Source organism: Ictidomys tridecemlineatus, chromosome 10 (genome assembly GCF_052094955.1).
Source record: "Ictidomys tridecemlineatus isolate mIctTri1 chromosome 10, mIctTri1.hap1, whole genome shotgun sequence".
In the NCBI taxonomy this organism is placed as follows: Eukaryota; Metazoa; Chordata; class Mammalia; order Rodentia; family Sciuridae; genus Ictidomys; species Ictidomys tridecemlineatus.
In genome coordinates this window covers 103,809,082-103,829,699 of record NC_135486.1, presented here as the reverse complement: position 1 = coordinate 103,829,699, position 20,618 = coordinate 103,809,082, and the positions used below count along the sequence as shown (strand labels likewise).

Below are 20,618 nucleotides of genomic sequence, written 5' to 3'. Positions count from 1 at the left end.
AAGGGGGTGATGGCTGGGGCCGGCAGAATTCTCCTCGGCTGCCCCTCACCCACCGGACGTCTCTTACTCTCCAGCTTAGGTCGTCTACTTTGGGAGTCCCCAAGAGTAGCCACCCCCAAACCTGGTACCTGGGAAGTACGCCCCCTCGAGGGAGGGACACTGGCAGGCATCTGGTGCTACCTTTCGGGTCCAGCCCCACTTGGTCTAGACTGGCGATATTCACCGCGCCTGGGCACACCCGCTTTTTGGCCGCGGGGGAGCGGTTCAGCCCTGCTCAGACCTAGTCTGCGCGCGTCGCTCCCCCGCGTCGCGCCCTGTGCTGAGCCGTGGCCGGAGGTGGCGCTCTGTGAGCCCCGCGGCTCCCGACGCAGAACCCAGGAGCTCCTCCTGAGCGTCTCCTTTCTCTTCTTTCCACCTCTCGGTTCCCAGCTCAGGGTGCAGCCCAGCCTTCCGCGAGGGAGTGGGGACTCGGGGGGTGCGGGGTTCACAAGAGAGAGATGAGGCAGGCTGCAGTCCCCTCCCTGAACAGGGTTCGTTCCCAACTCGAAATGTGGGTGGAGGTTCCTTTTTCAGGTGCCCAGGCTTCGGATCCTGGGCGGGGGCGCGTGGCAGCCGCCAGGTGAGTGCCCCAGACGCGCCCTTAAGCCAGCCCCACCTCTCCCTAGAGACTCACTCCCCCTCCTTTTATGGAGAGGGGGAAGGCAGGGGCCCTGGATCCAGACGGTGGAAAGCGGCCGAGCGCCGGGGCGGGGGCCGGGCCGGCTCTCGTGCCCTTTTTGGCGCAGCAGCTCTGGGCGCTGCCCTCTGCTGCTGCTGGGGCCCGGGAGAGGCGAGCCGGCGGCGGCAGCGCTTCTGCGGCGGCCTCCTCCCCTCCCCGCCCGGTGCCGCAGGATTGCAGCTGGCACTGGAGGGTGGGCAAGCTCGAGGGAGGGGCGCGCGGGGAACCCTGCCGCCTGTGCTCGGAGCCGGGCGCCGGGCTTTGATGGATTTGGCTGCCTGCGTGAACGCGAGTGTGCTCACTGCAGTAGCGGTGGCGGCCTGGCCCTGCCGGGCCCGCAAGACCCCCCGCACGCTTCCGAGGTGCGGGTCCCGGGCCCGGAATCCGCGGGAGGCGGGGGGCGGGGGCGGGGGAGGGGCGCGGCGGCGGCGCTATAACCCCCTCCCCGCCGGCGGCCGGCTCCACACGCGCGCCCTGCAGAGCCCGCAGAACTCCGGCGAGCCGGACCTGCCTGCGCCGCCCTCCTCCTCCTCCTCTCCCCGCGGCTGCTGCTGCTGCGGCGGCGGCGGCGCCGGCTCGGCCCTGCGCCCGCCCTCAGGCCCGAGCGGGCGGCGCAGCGAGGCCCCGGGCGGTCGGCGGCTGCCAGGCGGCGCGGCCGCAGGCGCTGCCCGTTCTCGGCCGGCGGAGGGCGGAGCGCAGCGCCGTAGCCGAGGGCGCGCCGCGGCGGGGCGCACGCAGGCCTCCGGGCCGCGCCGTGCTGGGCCGCGCTGTGCCCGGCCGGGCGGCGGCGGCAAGAGGAGGCCAGAGGCGAGCGCGGGCCGGCGGTAGGCACGCAGAGCTTCCTGCAGCCCGCAGGGAGAGCGCGAGCCGGCAGCTGGGGCCCGGCCGGGCGTCCAGACAGGTGATCGGTGGTGCGGCAGCGGCCCCAGCCTCGCTCCGGTGTCCCTCTTGGGGCCGATACCCGCAAATATGCGGAATTACCGGCCGGGTCGCTCCTAAAGCCAGCGCCGGGGAGCGAGCGCGGCGGCGGCCAGCACCGGGAACGCACCAAGGAAGAAGCCCAGCCCCCGCCCTCCGCCCCTTCCGTCCCCACCCCCTACTCGGCGGCCCAGGAGGTTCCCGGCGCTGCAAGCGCGCTCTCCCTGTTCCTCCTCCTCCTCGCTGGCGCCGCACTCACTGCTCGCGCCGAGCGCGCTCCGCCTGCTCCTTGCTCTCCGCGCCACCCTCCTCCGGGCCGCGTTCCCTGAGGGATGGTACTGAATTTCGCCGCCACAGGAGCCCGGCTGGAGCGCCCGCCCTGCGGCCTCTCCTCCCCGCCGAGCCGCCAGCGCCTCGGGACGCGATGAGGACCTGGGCTTGCCTGCTGCTCCTCGGCTGCGGATACCTCGCCCATGCCCTGGCCGAGGTGGGTGCCACCCCCGCGCCCTGTCCCCCCTTTCGTCCCCCCGGCGCACGCCCCCCGCGGGCCCGGGCGCCCCAGACTCTGCAGAAAGCATTTAGATTTCTACTAGATTGGTCAATTTTAAAATTTTCTCAACTGGGTTCTATTTTCTGCCATGCCCAAGTGTGTCTAGTGAGTCTACAGCGTGTTGCGTCGCTCTGCCTCAAAGGGACGGCGGAGCTACGAGGTGCAGAGTGGGGAGAAAGTTCGGGGGGCGCGGGCGCGTCTTCAGGGAGGGGTAGCCGGGTCGTGGCGGGCAATGCAATAACGGGGTGCGGGCAGCAAAGAAGGGGGTGTGTGTGAGCTGGTGGAGCCCAGGGAGAGAAGCTGGGCGGCTAGTAAACAGGTAGAGGCAGCTGCGGCGGAAGCTCCAGGCTGGGCAGGGTGGGCATCGCCGAGTCGCAGCCCCGGGTTCGAGATTCCCAAGCCCGGCGGGGCGCAGGGCCCGTGCAGTCCGGCCCGCCTGGGGCCCTGCTTACAGGTGGCTGAGCGAGGCAGCTGGGGCCGGGCCAGGCGCCCGCGCCCTCCCACCGCTGGCGTCCCCCCACCCCCCGCCCCTGAGTCCCCAGGAGCTTTGCCGTGATGAATGACTTTCCACAGCCTCTGTCGTGGGAACTTAGTGCTTGAGCCCCCCAGCGACCCCCGACTCCTTTTAAACACCGGGAGGGAGAGTGGGGGAGGCTAAGTGGTGGGGGTGGGCTGGGAAGGGACCCGAGAGCCAGAGGTGGATATTTAACCCTCGCTTTCCCTGCAGCCTCTCCCGCCGCCGCTGGATTTGGGCGTCCTAGTCGGCGCTAGGGCCGCGGCTGGGCCGGAGTCGGGTGGGGCGAACGCGCGCGCGCGTGCGTGTGTGGTGAGGGGAGACCCTCTTCTCCAAGAGCTCGGCCCGGGATTCCAGGGCGTGAAATTTAAGCCCCTGGCTAGATTAAAGTGTTAGAGCTGCCGCGACTTTCGTCGTCGATCCGTGACGCATTTCGACTCGCTTTATCTAGATGTGGATTTCACTATTAAACCAGAAACTCCGCAGCCCCTTCACCTCCCCCAGACCTGTAACTGACACCCCAGGCGAGGGCTGGAGTGTGGGGGCTTTTGTTCCAGCAGTAAAGGCGGTAGTGGGGTCTCTTTTTGCAAAGGGCAGACAGGGATGGGGGCGGAGAACTTGGGGACTCAGCCACTCCACCCTCGTCTCGGACTCCACTCCACCGCCCGGGCGGGGTCCGTGTGGGCTGCGGTGGTGCAGCCCCCTCGGGCCTGGCAGGAGGCCCTGGGCTGCTGGACGCGCGCCGCAGGCGCTGACCGTGTGGTCTGCTTGCAGGAAGCTGAGATCCCCCGCGAGCTGATCGAGCGGCTGGCCCGTAGTGAGATCCACAGCATCCGCGACCTCCAGCGACTCCTGGAGATAGACTCCGTAGGTAAATCGCGCCCCTGCCCTTGGCGCGGGGAGGGCGCGGGTGGCGGGCGGGGAGTCTGCGCGGAGCCGCCCCCCGCGCGGCCCGGCCGGGCGCAGCTCAGGAGCGCACCGAAAGGTCAGAATCCATTCCCCGGCCATAAACGCCCAGGCGCATGAGTCAGGCGTTTCTCCTCCAGTCGCCACTTTCTCTCCCAGCGGCGGCCGAGGGCTGGTTGCTCACGGGGGGATTGTTTTCGCAGTTACGGAAAAAGCCGCGTGTCATGAGAAGTTCAGCCGCAGCAGCGGAGAGGGCGCCCCGCTCGGCCGCCAGGTGTGCGGGCTGCGGAGCGCGGGATTATTCGGGGTGGGCAAAGCCCTGGTTCGTGCACCTGGCCCGCCGCCCACCTGGTTAAACCCTGAGGGGCGTGCGGCCGGTGGGGCCAGGGCCCTTTAGTAAGCACTGCGTGCGGGGCTGGGCCTCTGTGTGGCTGCCGGAGGCCGGTGTCTTTCTCTTTTCACGACCCAATAAAAAGGCACGCCTAGGACACATGTGCTTGGGGCTATTTTGGGGACTCACTCCAGGAGTCTGGAGCTCAGCCACTTCAGAAAACAGTTTACTTGTAGACGTAGAGTTTTGAAGCTCTAGTTGCGCTGTGGGCTAGATCCAAGGTTGCAGGAGTTAAAGGGGTCTCTGCAGTGGGGGCAGTGGTGGTGCTGGGGGCTGTGCTCTCCGAGAACTAGAGAGCCGGTGCTGGAGGACCAGGTTTCCTCTAGGTCGTTTGTGGCGCCATTTTCAAAATTAACACTTTGGAACTCCATCCTGAGTTAACTAGGGAGGTACTCAAGCGGGAAAATGTACTGACTGGCTTTTTAAAAAGGCCTGAGATGAACTTGTCAAGAAGAGGAATGAAAGGCAGCCAAAGTGAAGAATTTTAAGTGAAATGAAGATTTTTTTCTCTCACTGCAACTACTCTGGAAAGGGGGGTGGTGGGGGAATTAAGTAGAATCACATGGTCTAGTCATTTGGAAATTTGTACCTAATTATGATGGTGGAGAGGCCCAAACTGTTTTCATTCCATGCCAAAACCATTTTCTAACAAGGCGGCTGGTTTCTGTAGTTTCTTGACCCAGGAAATCCTTCTCCTGATCCTTATCAGGAGTGGGGTAGGATTTCACTTGGAGATCAGAGTTGGGCCAGGGGATTTTGACTCAGTCCCTTGATGTGCAAGCCTGGGGGTGAAGGGTTTGGTTTGGGAAACTGGGGAAATACTCGCTTGGCATTTCACTGGTCCCTGGTGGATTTGGAGACATGGAGATTGCCTTTCTTTGAGGGATCCAGGGCTTTGCTTTCCTTTTGCTTTGTGGGGGTGAGACCTTGTTGGGCTGGACCTCCTGTAGGTTAGTCTTTTTGGATGCGGCATGGAAATGGGCCATTCACTTTCTGCTGGGACCATTCTTATTCTGGTTTCTGGAGCCCCGCCTCCCCCACCCCACCCCCACCCATTAACGCTTTTAGCAGCTCTGTGGGGTTTGCCCATGGAATTCCTGACCTGGGGGCTTCTGGGCTGGAGCCTTTTTTGGAGAATCCCAAGGGAAAAGCCAGGGTGCACTGATAGTCCTCAGGCTGTTTTCAAATTGCCCCTATAAAAATGTCCTGTGAGGGGAACTGCCTGTCCCTTCTGGCCTGGGGAATGCAGGGATGAGTCCTAGGACTCCTGTCCACCTGTCAGACATTTGGGTCTGCACAGGATTCTCTGAGTGCCTGGGGAACTCTGTGAGAGTGCATTGAGGGCCTCTGGAGCCCATCTTGCTCCTTAGTCTTGGTCTGGGGTGAGGACCCTTTGTGACAAAAACCCCAAAGTATCTCTCTCCTCTTCCTGATTCATCTCCCCTCCCCCAGGTGTGGAAGCAGAAGAGTCCCTGAGCAGAGGACAGGAATGGCCTATTGGCTTCTGAACTTGTGTTGGGTTCAATCCTGCCCCCACCCCTCCACCTTCCTGACTAAGGGGATTTGTAGACAGCCCCCCGCTCCCCGTGGCCAGGTTTCTGGGCCCTGGCCTCCCTCTTAAGTCTACTCAGAGGTACATCTGGCCTGTTGGGGGTACCCTGGTCTGGCAAGAGCCATTTAGAAGGCTGGGGTGGATGAGGAAAGGTCAAGGGCTGGGAGAAGCTCAGTTTGACTAACCCACTGTGGGGCTCTCTGGAGGGTGGTCCTTAGGAGAACTCTTGCTGATAGGTTTCTCCGGGGCAAGTCTGTAGTATAGGGAGAGGGTAAGAGGCTTTGGGTATCCCGGGTCCCACCTTGAGTGGGTGGAGCTTTGTGATAGACAGTCCTTTTTGTAGTCTCCAAAAGAGGTTCCAGCCCAGAAGCCCCAAGATCAGGAATTCTAAGGGCAAACCCCACAGAGCTGCAATGCTAATCACATATCCAATAAGCCAGCTGCTCCCCATTTTACAGATGAGAAAACTTCTTTCAACCAGATAGCTCCTCCCTCGTGTGTCCAGACCTCCAGAGGCTGTGGGGTTCCTGGCCCAGAATGTCACCGAGCTGGGAGTGTTCCATAGTGTACAGGATAGGCGGGGGATTTGCATAGTGTACAATATGGGGGGATTTGCCTGCGTCTTTCAGTGACCAGCAGTCATGGAGTTTAGGGACTGTGTGGCTAAGATGGATGTTCTCCAGAGTGGTCTAGCTGGATGTCCAGTGGGTCATTGAGTAACTGATACACAAATATCCCTATCCTGGCCATTAAGACCTGACTGGGGCAGAGCATGAGGAGTCTTCTGTCTTGTGAATTGCCATGTGTCATCTTGTGGACGCTTGCATCTCAGACCAAAGGGAAACTGCTTGGGGAACTGTCCTGAGAGTGATTTCAGGGGATGATTCACGCAGGGGTCTCATTTAAATTACTGCCAGAGCATAAATCAGCCATCATAAATCAGACTGGCTGTGTCCCCCAGAGCAAGGGTCTGCTTTTGGCTTGTGACCACCCATCTTGACCCAGGAACAGAGGGCAGGCTTGTCTGAGTAAGAGCGGCTCTCACTGTCTTATCTCTAAGGAGATAAAGTGTCAGCTTTGAGGACCAAAATTCTCGCAGTGCATTAAAATTGGGCCAAGGGGCCTGGGCTGGGAGTCCAGACCACTGGACACTGGTCCTGAGGGTCCTTTCATGAGCCATCTGTCCTTGATTTGTTCCATTGATTTGGGCCCAGGTTTCCTTGGGCATGAAAGGCTGATGGAGCCTTTACTTCATACCTGTAAAGGTTAAGACTCAGGGAAGCAGTTGAGCCAGCCTGATGGTAGAAGGGGTCAGAAGGTGCCTTTGCTGAGTCTCCAGAAGCTGAGAGTGGACCTGGTTGGTTTGGCCATGGCAAGATGGGTACCACCAGGACATGACTCACAATGTCGCTTTTCCATGAAAAAATGCTCCTTGTGACAATTGGTTGATGGGAAATTCTTAGTGCATGAGTAGTTGTGTTCTGATCTTATTTTGGGTCTCCCAAAAAAAAAAAAAATCAGTGACATTGGAACATTGAGTCATTTTTGAAGTCAAAAGTTGGGCTCGGCCCTGCCTTCATCTTGGACTTTCATACCTGATACAAGGCTTTTAGTTCTCATTAATTGTGTAGGTTCCGTACATCTCAGGGAAGTGGAGGAGGCCAGAGTTTCTGCAGATGGCTGTGGATGCTTGGGTGGGTTGGCCAGAGCAACCTTGGGCTGCACATCTGACACTGGGGGTGGGCTCCTACCTGGGCTAGGAGATGGGAGGTCCTTTGAGCTGGAGAGGAGAGGAGGCTGCAGGATAGGATCCAGCAAATCTTGGAGAGTCCTGGCTATTGGACACATGTCCTGGGACTTCTTGCTACATCTGGAGGGCCCAGGCTGGGGGGCCAGGTAGGACCGACGATAGCTAGGTATGGGTGCTGTTGGACTCCTCCGTCCATATAACAGGTGGTAGGGCTGTGTCCTTTTTCAGTCCCAGAAATTGGAGAGCCTGAGACTCCGGGCTATAATCTCTGTGGCCCTCCTCCCTCTGCACTGTGTGGGGCTGGGGTTCTCCGTGTGGTCTTAGTGCTGGGCTGTTGCTCTGTGACTGGAGCCATCTGGGCCCCCACTGCCTAGACATGGCTGCAGGCATGTGGGTGAGATCTACTTCCTTTTCTGCAGACCACCTCTGCCTTCTCTGCCTGGCACCGTGACTCCTGCCTCAGGCCTTCAGCCACTCCTTAGTTACACTCCACGAGCCCTCCTGCCCTCCTGCCGTTTTCTCATGGCCTCTGGCCCTCAGCGCAGACTTATTTCAGGAACAAGTAGGGGCTGGCTCACAGCCCAGTCTGGCCTTGCTTCTGATGCCCCTCCAAGGTTAGGACACTTCATCCAGCAGGAGCCTCAGTAGCCCCGTCTTTCAGTGCATTACTATGGCTGTGGTAGAGCCCAGGAGATGGACCCCGCTGGGTGGTACAGCCTCTTGGCTCTGGGATAGATGGCCTCAGGGACTTCCTGACCTGGTGGAACCCTCAGTTTGGCTTCATTGGAGAAGGTGTCCTAGAGGAGACCCCCTGGAACCCCTTCCTGAAAGGGCCCCAGCTTTGCCACGGGCCTAGCAGGGACCCTTGTGTTTCGGGGACCTCTGTGTTGATGGGGCATTGTTGGTCTGGTTGTGTTTCATTCACTGCCCATCTGGAAAGCCCTGAGTGGAGGTAGAGGGCTCAGGGGACTCCACCTGTCTTGCTAGGGGAGGCTCTGAGAGCTGACTGGGGATCCTGTATTTCAGGCCCCCCGGGCAGACAGACCACACAGGCGTGGACAGTTGGTCTCCATGTTCTCTTTCTACCCATAGGAGCCGAGGATGCCTTGGGAACCAGCCTGAGAGCCCACCGGGCCCACGCCACCAAGCATGCGCCTGAGAAGCGGCCTGTGCCCATTCGGAGGAAAAGGAGCATCGGTGGGTTCAGGAGCTGCGCGGGTGGGAGGAGCTGGCCATGAGACAAAGGCTGGGCTTGCTCCTCCAGCTCTGGCCTCCTGCCCTCTCGGGGGCCGCCTTCCTCCACCTCCACGCGGTGTCTCCTGCCTGCCTTGTGCTGCAGTCGTAGTCCCGGCCAAGAGTTTCCAGGAGAGGAGAGCCATCATAAATTCTTTAAGTGCCCCGTCTTGTTGGGGCCTGTCTACGTGGAGGCCTTGCTGGAAAACGTGGCTGAGCTTAATTTCCAGTTCCTAATGTGAAGCACCAGGGCCCTGGGCCTCTAGCCACAAGACGGGTGCAGCCGGGTATGCCAGGCCTGGGGCCTCTGGAGACACCTTCCCTAGGGCCCTGCCCCACTCATCTTTGTCTCTGGGGCTCCAGGCAGGCCTCCTTTGGGGAACAATGTTCTGAATAGCTGGCCTGTGCTCTCGGGGTTGGGGGGTGACCCACTCAGTCCCATTCTATCTGAGGGTGCCGCCGCTTATTGTAGGGCTGCTCATTGCTGTGTGACTCTGGGGCAAGTGGATCCCCTCTCTGAGCCTCAGGCACCCACAAGAAAGTAGACTTTTGTGTCTTTCACCTTGGGTGTGTTATGTAGGTGATTTCTAGGTACACTGAGCAGGGGACATTGCTGGTGCCAGCATGCATTTTATACCCTTCAGATCAGACTCTAGCCAGGTCCCTCTATCCAGTGCTCAGGATTCCTAGTCCAGGTTGGGGGTGGGTGGAAGGCCTCCCTGGAGGGTCCTGGGCTGGAGGGCTTAGTGTGGGCAGTGTGGGGTGACTCCTCCTATATGCCCAGATCAGCATGTGCAGCCCAGGGCCTGGGGGCTTCTCTGGAGGACTCTCATGCCTACTCCTCCTACCTTCTGTGTCAGGAGGCCCTCAGGGTCTCCTCCCCCTGTGGACAGGAAGCAGGTGGAGGAACTGACCGCCTCCCCTGGCCCTGTGTTAGAGCCTTCAGTTCAGTTCAGTTCAGGCGTATCTGTTTCCTGAGGGAGCCTGCAGGAGATGGGGCTGCTTGCCCTGGAGTGTGGGGACTGTAGCGTGTGCACACAGGTCACGCACCCTGCGAGTGCCAGCCTCCCCCTGGCTGGCTTGCTGGGCTGGGCCTCTTGCCCCAGCTGCTTCCAGCTTCCTCAGCTTTTAACCTGGGGTCCAGATGGGCCCACCCTGTTGCTGGGGGCAGAGGGAGTAGGCTGTGGGTGGCCCCAGAGCCTGTCCAGGCCCCTTGGCTCCTGGTTGGGTTCCCTAGGCATGTTGAGGGGACAGAGCTTCCCACTGGCAGGCCTGGGGCGGCTCATGACCCATGACTGGGCCTGGTGGCTGATGTGGCCTAGTAAGGGTTATCTGGGGAGGAAGATGTGTACCCCAGAGTCCTGTGAGGAACTCACACCTGGGAGACAGATGAGGTCTTAGGGCTGTGGTGGCTGTACTGAGGATAGCAGGGCAAGAAGTGGCTACAGCCTTCTCCTTGGGGGCTATCGGGGTGGCCTCTTGGTGACCTTTGTGAGTTAGGCCCTAGGTGGTGTGGGGATTGCTGCTGGGCCTGATCCCCTGCCCTCCTCCTCCTTGGCTGCTGTGTGTGAGGTAGGCCCAGTGTGGCCAGGGCCTGCCCAGGGCTTCCTTTGGGGGTCTTTGCCAGTAGCCCTGTCTTCTTCCCTGGCTCCCGAGTGGCTGCTGGGGACCCAGTGTGCCAGCTCCCATGAGAGGCATCAGGGATGTGGGGTCAGCTCCTTCCTAGGCTGGGCCCGGTCAGGCTGGATGGCGTTAGGTGGGGTCAGGAAGAGCATGCACACTTCGCTGTGCTGTGCTGACAGAAATGGAAGCGACCCCTGTGTCACCATGCGTTTGCCTCTGCAGAGGAAGCCATTCCTGCAGTCTGCAAGACCAGGACGGTCATTTACGAGATACCTCGGAGCCAGGTGGACCCCACGTCTGCCAACTTCCTGATCTGGCCGCCGTGCGTGGAGGTGAAGCGCTGCACCGGCTGCTGCAACACGAGCAGTGTCAAGTGCCAGCCCTCGCGGGTCCACCACCGGAGCGTCAAGGTGAGCCACTGCAGCAGTGCGGCACAGGGTCTGCCGGATGCTCTTTTTCCTTTCCTGGGGATTGTTGAACCCAGAGGGGCTTTACCTCTTAGCCACATCCCCGGCCCTTTTTATTTCTGAGACCGGGATCTTACTAAGTTGCTTAGGGCCTTGCTAAGTTGCTGAGGCTGGCTTTGAACTTGTGATCTTCCTGCCTCAGCCTCCCCAGCCTCTGGATTTACAGGTGTGCACCAACATCCTCGGCTGCTAGGTGCTCTTATGTGGTGGAGGATAAGAAGCAGCATAGGTAAGGCCAGGTGGAAGGGGATTAGGGCCTAGTGACCTGGTTGGTGTTGTTGCCACCAGGCTGTGGTCACTAAGGACCAGCACACAGCTGGCTACAAAGCTGTCTCCTAGGCAGGGCCCAAGATATGGTGGCCCCTGAGTCAGCCCTGGGGAAATCAGCATGGTCATGGTTTCTCTTTCACTCTTGCAGTCCTGGGGCAGATTTTGCTGCTTTAGGTCCATCTGGGCAGCTGGATTGGCACTGGTAAGCTTTCAGCCTGATTTATGGATGTGGGCACTGAGTCTGGTGGCACATGTCCATCTGAATGGCTCTGACATGGGGGAGGCTGGCCTCCCTGTTGAGTGGAGATTTCCTGTGTCATGGTCTGAGCATGGCCTTCAGAAGGACTTTGGAAAGCAGGTGTTTTGGGCATCTCTGGGCTCCTAGGAGGCTGGCTGAGGCTGGAGTCCTTGGGATTCCCATCTCGGGGCTGGATACTCTTAGGGCTCTGCAACCTGGAGATTGAGATACCATTATGTCCTGTATGACTGACTCTCAGGATAAGCAAATCCAAGCCGGGGGTGTGGCAGGCCTGCCAGCAGAGCAGGCCACTTGGGCTTAGCCAGGCTTTTAAGGCAGGGCCCACTTTTCCTGGATAAAGGGATTCCTGGAAGTATGGCTGAAGTTTCATTTCTTGGGCAAGATTGGAATTCATTCCTGACTCTAGGAAAAAACCATTTCAGATTCTACCATGTGCATGTCCCTGGAGGGAATGCTGGGAAATGGTTAATGGTTTGCTTCTTTGCCAGGTCTTAGATGCAGGGTGGGATACCTTAGACTTTTGGCTGAGACTTGACTTTTTTGTTGTTGTTGTTGTTACTAGGGATTAAACCCAGGGATGCTTAAATACTGAGGTACATCCCCAGTCCTTTTAAATATTTTATTTAGAGACAAGGTTTTTTTTTTTTTTTTTTTTTTAAATATTTATTTTTTTTAGTTTTCAGTGGACACAACATCTTTGTTTGTATGCAGTGCTGAGGATCGAACCCAGGTCGCACACATGCCAGGCGAGCGCGCTGTCGCTTGAGCCACATCCCCAGCCCTAGAGACAGGGTTTAGCTGAGTTGCTCAGGGCCTTGTTAAGTTGCTGAGGCTGGCTTTGAACTCGCAATCCTCCTGCCTCAGCCTCCTGAGCTGCTGGGATTCCAGGTGTGCATCTCTGGGCAGGCTAGCTAAGACTTATCTTGATCTCCAGGACTTGGTCCTCACAGAGCCCTGGAAGTTGAGTGAGCAAATTCCAGACTGGCACTCCCCTTCAAGGGCCCAAGGGTTTCCCTGGGTTCAGGGCTTGTCTGGGGAACTCTCCTGTCTGTAGGTCAGACACTGGAGGCTGACTCACTTTTCTAGGCTTCAGTGGCCAGGGATCTCTCCCTTAGCGTGAGCCCAGGCCATCTCTCCTTGTGTGACCCTGGCCCTTTCCTTGGGCCTCAGGGTTCTTATCAGTGGTATGTTGGTGGTGGCAGGGTGGCAGCGGGCGTGGGGGCGGGGTCACATAGTCCTGAGAGGCTGGGATACCTGCTGTCTCCTGGGCACAGGCATAGGTCAGATCCAGGTGAGATGTCTTATGTGGGCACTGGGCACTGAGGGGCTGGGCTTGTTCCTATGGCCTCCAGCTTCTGGGACTTCCCACATTCCCACCTTTGTTTCTTTTGGGGTGAGGACAAAGAGTATCCATTCCCAGCACGGTAGTGGTGCCTCCCTCCCTGGTCCCTAGTGAGCCAGATAGGTTCTAGGTCTTTTGGCCTAGCGCCCTCAGAGATGCCCTCCCTGGGAAAGATCTCTTCTGTGCACTATGTAGGGCTCATGCTTTTTGGCCCTGTGGGTCTTGTCTGCCCGCTGGAGCCTGGCCTTCCCTCCTAGGAAAGTTCTCCCCCTGCTCACCCATAAGTCTTCAGGGGAATATCTGGCCCCAGACACTGGGGGCTGTTGCAGAAGCATGGAGGTCAGCAGGAACAGGAGGCCTCTCCTGACCTGGACAGAGGCACATGGGCCTGGAACATGGACTTATTTGGAGCCAAGCACTTGTGTATGTGGACAAGGGGCCAGCTGGGTTCAGGGGGAGCTGGGGAGGCCTATGGCAACCCTGTCCACCTGGAACTCTAGTCTTTATGGTCTTTGGAAGAACATTTTCAAGTCCCTTGTCATGTAGATGGCAGAAAGGCTGGGAAGGGCACCCCCAGGCTGGTGAATCAGGCTCTGGGAGGTGTGGCTGGGGTGGATGGCCAGTCTCCTGTGACTTCTAGGAGGAAGCTCAAGGACCCAGGTGTGTTGGCCACTGCCCCAGTTCAGCGTGGCACCTGAGCTAGGATTTCCTATCTCTTGTGGGGATGTGTAGAGAGGAGGCCTCTCTGTGGGCCTAGCACCTGCAAGGATTGCTAGGCCATCATTGGCCCTCAGCCCTGGGGAGAGGCCACCAGGGGTCCTAGCCATGCTTCTCTGACCTGCTTCATGTTGTCAGCATCTCCTCCAGACCCCTATCACAGGGGTTGGGCGAAGGGAGCAGAAGTGGGTATTGGTGCTACTAGACAAGCCTGGCCTCCAGTGGTTTGGCCTGGACAGAGCTGAGGCCCAAAGTCCCGATCCAGAGTGAGTAGCTTTTCACCTGGCAGTGTCCACCCCTGGCCTGGACTGGTTGGGGGCCACTCTGAGGTTAGGGATGGGGACCAGCTCTGAGCTGCCATCTGCTCTGGCCCTGCCAGAAATGGAGTCTGCTCTTGATGCCCAGGAAAGCTTCAGGTTGGTGCCTTTTAAGGCAGCCTCAAGAACAGGGGCCGGGGCATCGGTGCATTGATTCAGTCTGCTCATCTCCACTGCCGCTCTGGCTGGGCTGTGGCTCTGCTGGGCAGGACCTCAGGCTTCTGGAAGAGTCTTCTCACCAGGCACCAAGGATGGGCCTCCCTCCCTGGTGGAGGCCAGAATGGTGTTCTGGGGGAGTTCCCAGTGGGTCCATCATTCATTGTTGGGGTCCTGTGCAGGGTCTGGGGAAGGTGGGGTGGTAGTAGTAGCCTTGGTCTCTGGTGAAGGGGTCTCTGCGTCCTTCCCTGTGAGGGGGAGACAGGGGCACTAGGAGGCTGGGTGTCAGCATAGTGGATAATGGTGCCTGTCAGGCTGTGAGCCCCAGAGTCTGGAGTCACTGCATTTGAGATGCTGGGTTGGGCCCTAGGAGCAGGCCCAGCAGGGCTCCTGTTCATACCGGTTTGAAGTCTGGTGTTGGCCTCCCTCCTGGGTTGGCTAAGCAGGGGTCTTCTGGATTTGGAGAGATTTCCATCCCTAGAAAACAGAAGGGCCTGGGATTTGAAGCCTGGGGACCCTGAGCGGGGCTGCCTGCTTGTCTATACCATTTCCTCCTTTAAAAAGGGCCACATGGTGCTCACGCCTGCTGTAAGGGTCACACTGCTGGGCTCAGTAAATGGGAGTTGGTATCTGCTCTGTCCCGAAGCTCTGGAATGGTCAGGACCATCCCTCAGAGGAGGTCTCTGAAGGGTGACAGTGACCGGAGGATTTTGGTGGCTTTACTAGGGTGGATATAAGTGGATGTGTTTGAAAGAATGGGAATTAGGATGTTGGGTGTGAGAAAGTGCAGCCCATTTGTCCCAGAAAGAGGAGGAAGGGAGGGAGGGACCGAGTGCTGAGGGCACAGTGACCCAAACTGGGAACTGGGTGGGGCCTTGGAGCCTGAATAGGGATCCCCAGAATGGAGTAGTCTCTATTTTCAGAATTGGCTTTCGTGAAGAAGGCTTTTGAGAATTTAATATTCGTAACGTGTTCTTGGGAGAAAAATGTAGCCATTTCCTGGCCAGACAGAGGTGGTGGAGCAGCCAGAACTCTTGCAGACCCAGGAGCAGGTGCAATCATAAATCGCTGTCTGTTTTTCTCTGATAAACATGGGGCTGTCTGGAGAGAAAGCATTCCCCCAGACTGGAGCGGCCCCATCTGTGTCCCTCTGGGACCACAAGGGTGGCATTGCTGAGACCCCCACCCCGCTCACGGCACCCACCTGTCTCTGGAGAAGAGCCAGCCTGCTACCAGCTTGGGGGTTGGGGATGGGCCTGGTGGGTGGTCTTGGCCTAGCCCAGGCCCTAGTGTCTGCCCTGCTGGGGCATCTACTGTTGATCAAAAAGGCTGTGCCACCCGGAGGGCTGAGGCCAAAAGCAAGACAAGTACCTTGCCTGAGCCTGACCTCAGGGCTCTGATAGCCCTGCCCTGTTCCCCTCATCCACCACAGAGGCCAGGGGTGTCTGGGAGCAGAGCATCCACCCAGACAGAGCCCCCTGGGAGGGGGGAGGCTACTGGGCTCAGTTTTGTGCTTATATCACGCAAAAGCCAATTCAGTTGTGAAAATAGAGACTACAACATTTTGGGGAGCCCCACTCAGGCCCTGAGCCCCCACCCAGTCCCCAGGCAATTAGCATGGAGACAGACTTGGAATCTGATTCCTGGACAGTGGGGGTATGGCTGGGTGCAGGGTGAATGAACCTCTGCTGTTCTAGAATCTTGCTGAGGAGGGGGGACTGTCCCATCCTCAAAGGGAAGGTCTCTGAGACACTGCTCTGCTGGTTGGGGGCCACAGCTGCTGTGTGGAGCTTGAGGACTGGAGAGGGGGCCTTGCTGGAGCCCCTGGGGGTCTCTAGGCCTGGCCTCTCTGAGCAGAGCCTGGGCTGGTTTTGGGGGAGTGGGGTGGGCCTCATGTTGAGACATTGTACATGTGGCACTGGCTCTGTCCCAGTCCTGGGCACCTTATCCCTCCTCAGCTCCCTGGTGGGTGTGCTTAATGTCCCCATTTCACAGGAGAGGCCAACAGTGTCTGAGGGCACAGCATAGCCCATAGGCTCCTCCTCCTGGGCCATGAACCTGGGGAAAGAGGGCAGGAGTAGGTTCGCCAAGGCTGCTGCACGCAGGTACCTGGTGGAACACCCTGGCAGGGAAGCCCGGGCACGGCCTACGCGCCTTCCTCCCAGCCAGCATCTCTCCCACCTCCTGACGTAGCGAAACCTTCAGGGCTGACCCCTGGCCCCCAGCCACGCCCTGCAGTCTGAGCTCATACCTGGCAGCCTGTGTTCACACCTGAGAGCCCACGCCAGTCCATACGCCCGCCAGGCACCCGGCACCCTTTGCACTCCAGGTTAATCATTAGCTCAGCCGAGGTGGCAGCCACGGCAGGGTTCAGCAGAGCCTGGTCCCCAGCACCTCAGGGTTGACTTTACCTGCCTGTACTCCAGGTGGCAGGCAGAACAGCCCAGTGGTTAGGGTCAGACTGCCACTCTTGCTTTCAGGACCATCTTGGCTTCCCCAAACCTCAATTTCCTTTTCTGGCCATGGAGATGATACTCCTGTCTCCTTGGAGGGTCTGAGGGCTAAGTGAGTGTTGGTCTTTGCACTTGACCAAGGGGAGATCGGCTTCTCTGGGCAGACAGTTCCTCATCTGTGCTGGAGTGAAAGGAGCTGCTAGGGGGACGCTGCATGGGTGGACTTGCTTCCCATAATGGGGGTGTGCTTTATGGACGTGTGTGCATGGCCGTGAACTTGCTTCTCATGGTGGGCACGTGTGTGTGTTATACAGGTGCACATGGAAGTAGAGCTGTATTCCTGTGAGTCAGTGTGTGTGGTCCAGGGTGCAGTGCCTGTCCCGCAGGGCTAGGGATTGGCTTCTGGTCCCCCATTTTTGAAAAACTCAGAGGTTGGGCCTGGGGTCCTCTGCTTTTTCCTGCAGCTACTCGGAGGTGGGGGTGGGGTGGGGGGGTGATGGAGTGGGCTGTGGGGCAGGTCCACCTTCTTGTTCTGTGCCCAGGGAGCTGGGGGCGGGATGTGGAGGTGCTCCTGCTGAGGTCGGGGTGGCCTCTAAGCAGTCTGCACTTGAAATCGTGGCCTTGTACCCACTCCTCCTGGATCCACCTCGAGTGGCCACGGTGGCAGCCGGGGTCTCTGCCCCATGTTTTTGAGAAGGGCAGGGCAGGCCTTTTCTGAGCTCAAGGAGAGCCTCAGGCCTGATATGGAGTTGGTCAATGGCTATGGGTCTCCATAGAGGCCCGGACCATGTAGGGTCATCTTAGAGGGCTGTAGGCAGGTGGGGCCAGAGACTCCCCTACAGCAGGTCCAGCACCAGTCCAGCTCAGCGGCAGGGCTCTGTCTCCAGCCAGGGCTTCTTTTTCCTCAATAGTCATAAAACACACATTTGGAAACATTCCAGGGGCAGGTAAACATGGAAGCAGATGCCTTCCCTGCCCACCTGAGCAGCCCTCAGACCTCCCAGGCATACGTGAACCTTTGGGTTAATTTAAACAAGTGGGACCAAGTTTGTTTGCACCTGGCACCCCTGCCCTCCCAACTCAAGGGAGGATCCCCGGGAGGGGAGGCTGGAGGTTGGAGGTCAAGTTCAGGGCCCTTCCTTGACTGCAGCCTGGGGAGGGCCAAGCCACCAGGCTCCACATCATGGTGTTCCAAGCCCCCAGGTGTCAGTAGCTCTGCTGTCTTGGCAGGTGGCCAAGGTGGAATACGTCAGGAAGAAGCCACGGTTGAAAGAGGTCCAGGTGAGGCTGGAGGAGCACTTGGAGTGTGCTTGCGCACCCTCCAGCCTGAGTCCAGACCACCGGGAAGAGGAGACCGGTAAGTGGCGGCTGCTCCCTGGGGAGCACAGGATGAGCCCCAGGGCTAGCTGGAGAGGAGGGTTCAGCCCGAGTGAGGCTGGAGGGGTCTTTCCCTGGGTTCTCGGGGGCGTTGGGCATGGGCAGGTGAGGCATGGCTGCCAAGCCCCTGTTTGGGTGGGCAGGAGGAACTGATGGGAAGAGGGGGCACTGGATATGGTGGTGGCCTTGTGATGGGGTAGTGTGCCTCCACCCTGCAGGGTAGTGTGCCCAGTAGCAATGAGGTGCTGTGACCTGCTCTTGGGCCAGCCCCAGGCACAAAGGAGGGGACACGGAAGTGTCTCTTTGCCAGGGCGGATCGAGCTTCTTGCAGAAAGATAAACACCTCAGGTATTTATTGCTGCAGCTTTGCTGGACAGCCTCCCGAGGCCGCTCACGGGTCCCTGCCCTTTCATTAACAGGAAGGCGTAGGGAGTCAGGTAAAAAACGGAAAAGAAAAAGGTTAAAACCCACCTAGAGCGCCAGCCAGGTAGGCCCCGCCAGCGGGCGCTGGGATGCTGCAGGGATGGGAGGCCAATCCACAGATCACTGCAGCGAATCAGCTTCCCTGGGGCGGGCGCGAGGCCTTGGGCTGCGTGCTTGGGTGTCTGCTGGGTGCGGGCTCCTCGCAGCTCTCCCCTTCCTTGGCTTTGCTCTGCTCTTCCTGATTGGGCTGCAGAGCATCACACACGAGTGGAAAGGTTTGGGGTGCTGGAGCAGTGTGGTGGGACCACCTCCTGCCCCCTCCATTGGCAGCTGGGGAAACTGAGGCCTCACTGGTTCCAGTTCTAGGTTGTCGAAGGCTCAGTGGGTCTGGAAGTGCTTTATAAATGCACAGAGATGTTGGCTCTTGGGCATCAGCAACATCAGAGATGGAGTGAGGGTGGAAGTTTCTGATGCTCGGATAGAGATGGGAAGAGCCAGGAGGGGTGGTTGTCCCGGGTGTCAGAGCTGTCTCATGAGCCAAAGTGACTGCTCAAGCTCTAGAAGTCATACTAATGCTCTAGGCTGGAAGAGAAAAGGCAGGTGGGGAGAAAGAGGGGCCAAGGTAGCAGCCCCTCTGAAGAGTCACCCAGAAACCCCACCCGGGGCTGTCCTGGGAGACACCCGGAGGCGTGCTGCCTCCCAGAGGAAGAGGGCAGCTCTGGGCCTTCCCAACCTTGGTTGGCCTGTCTGGCTCAGGAGCCTGGAGCCCGTCTGGCTTGGCCCTTCCTCCTGGCACGTGGGCCTCTGTGGCATCCAAGACAAATAGTTGTTGTAGACGAGAGGAGATTCCTCAGAGATAGTGTGTCTGAGAGCCCTGGCTCCTGTTGGGCCATGTGGCTGGGGAAGGCGGCCAGTCCAAGGGGCTTTGGAGGCCTGTGGGTTGGGCCATTGTGAGGACCCTGTGGGAGGAAAGCACCCACTCGGCATCCCTGAAGCAGCCCAGCAATGCTCAGCCAGGGCCTCCACAGCCCAGGGTGTGGCGAAGGGGTGGTTCCCTGCCTGTCCCTGGGGTCCATTCCCCTTCAGTAAGTGGGAGCACTCAGGCTCCACACACAGGGGGACCACATGCTGGAATGTAGGATGCAGAAGCAAGGTTGGTTGGGGCTTGGGGTGTGGCTCAGAGATAGAGCGCCTGCTTAGCATACATAAGGCCCTGGTTCCATTGCCAGCATTGGAAGTAATAACAACAACAACAAAAGAGTCCAATGTAGATCAGTCTGGCTCAAGGGATCTCTGTCTGGGGCTGGTGACATCCACCCTCAGCTAGTTGCATGGCCCAAAATCGCTGCCAGAGCTCCAGAAGTCATGTCCAGGACCTATGCTGGAAAGAAAGGAAGGCAGGGAGAAGGGCAAAAGAACCCTTCTGGGCCTCAGTTTCCCTGTCTGAACAATGGGAGCGTGGAGTTTGCTGTCAAAAACACGTTCTTCTGTGAGATGCTATGAGCCTAGTCCCAATTCTTTCAGGATATGGCCACAATGGTTAAGATGATTCTTCAAATTTCACTGGCAAGTTTAAATCCTCAGACTTAACACCGTGGGTGCCCTTGATTGGGTTCCACTGCTTCAGTGATACGTGCCTGGTGGCCCAACCTCTGAGCCTCTGTCTCCCCTCTTCCTTGCAGATGTGAGGTGAGGATCAGCAGCAGCCCTCTCCTGGGACACGGATGTACATGGCGTGTTACATTCCTGAACCTACTATGTACGGTGCTTTATTGCCGGCGTGCGGTCTTTGTTCTCCTCCGTGAAAAACTGTGTCCAAGAGCACTCTGGAGAACAAAGAGACAGTGTACATTTGTTCAGTGTGACAGCAAAGCAAGTATTGTAGCACTCGGAGAAACTGTAAGCTTCCTTGTCAGAGAGAGAGAGACAGAGAGAGAGAGAGAGAGAGAGAGAAAACAAACCACAAAACACGACAAAAAACAAAACAAAAAAACAACAAAAAAAAAACGGACTCCAAAACATCTAAGCCTTCGGCGGTAGGGCTGCCCCGTGCGGGGTGAAGTGCAGTGGGCTCGCGGTGAAGCGCAGTGGGCTCGCGGGTGGATCTGTGTGGGCCGCGGTGCTTTTGCTGAGTCGGAGCCTGGCGTGGAGAAGCCAGGCTTGGATCACCACGTGGACACCCCCTCGCTGCAGCACTCCAGTCTGTGGGACCCTCCTGGGAGCCTTAATGGGTTTTTTTTTTTACACCGTAAAGTTACGGAGCTTTCCTTTTTACTCTTTGCCTAGCTTTCCCACCCCTCCCCCCCAACCTTTTTTTAATTATCTCTTGGATGACATTTACGCCGATAACACACGAGGCTGCTGTAACTGTCAGGACAGAGCGACGGTATTTTTCCTAGCAAGATGCAAACTAATGAGATGTATTAAAATAAACGCGGTATACCCACCTATGCATCATTCCTACATGCTTCTGACTTTCCTGTGTCCCCCTCCCCAATCTGGCCCCACATACTCCCTATTTTTTTTTTTTTTTTCCTGATTTAAGCCATTTGGAGAGGACTCCACGCAAGCCATCAAGCAGAGTGGCTTCCCAATGATGCGGGCTCCCTACCTGCAGGGGCATCGGGGCAGAACCTAGATTCTTTATTTTGGGTAAAATGTTGTGCTTTGCTTGTATTAACA

General features: G+C 58.4%; 1 protein-coding gene across 6 annotated transcripts; it reads left to right on the top strand.

The window, feature by feature from the left end:
- Positions 1–921: 921 nt before the first annotated feature.
- On the top strand, positions 922–20,386 carry Pdgfa (platelet derived growth factor subunit A). Of its 6 annotated transcripts, none has more exons than XM_078023545.1 (8): positions 922–1,080; positions 1,994–2,123; positions 3,475–3,571; positions 8,392–8,496; positions 10,378–10,565; positions 17,367–17,493; positions 17,933–18,000; positions 19,619–20,386. In XM_078023545.1, the coding sequence occupies exons 1-7, from the start codon at positions 983–985 to the stop codon at positions 17,986–17,988; spliced, it is 801 nt and encodes a 266-aa protein (XP_077879671.1). In that variant the 5' UTR covers positions 922–982; the 3' UTR covers positions 17,989–18,000; positions 19,619–20,386. The 6 variants fall into 6 exon arrangements, with proteins under 6 accessions (XP_077879671.1, XP_077879670.1, XP_040133072.2 ...); XM_078023546.1 differs by lacking the exon at positions 922–1,080 and adding an exon at positions 1,495–1,619; XM_078023544.1 differs by lacking the exon at positions 922–1,080 and having other exon boundaries at positions 1,458–2,123.
- Positions 20,387–20,618: the final 232 nt, after the last annotated feature.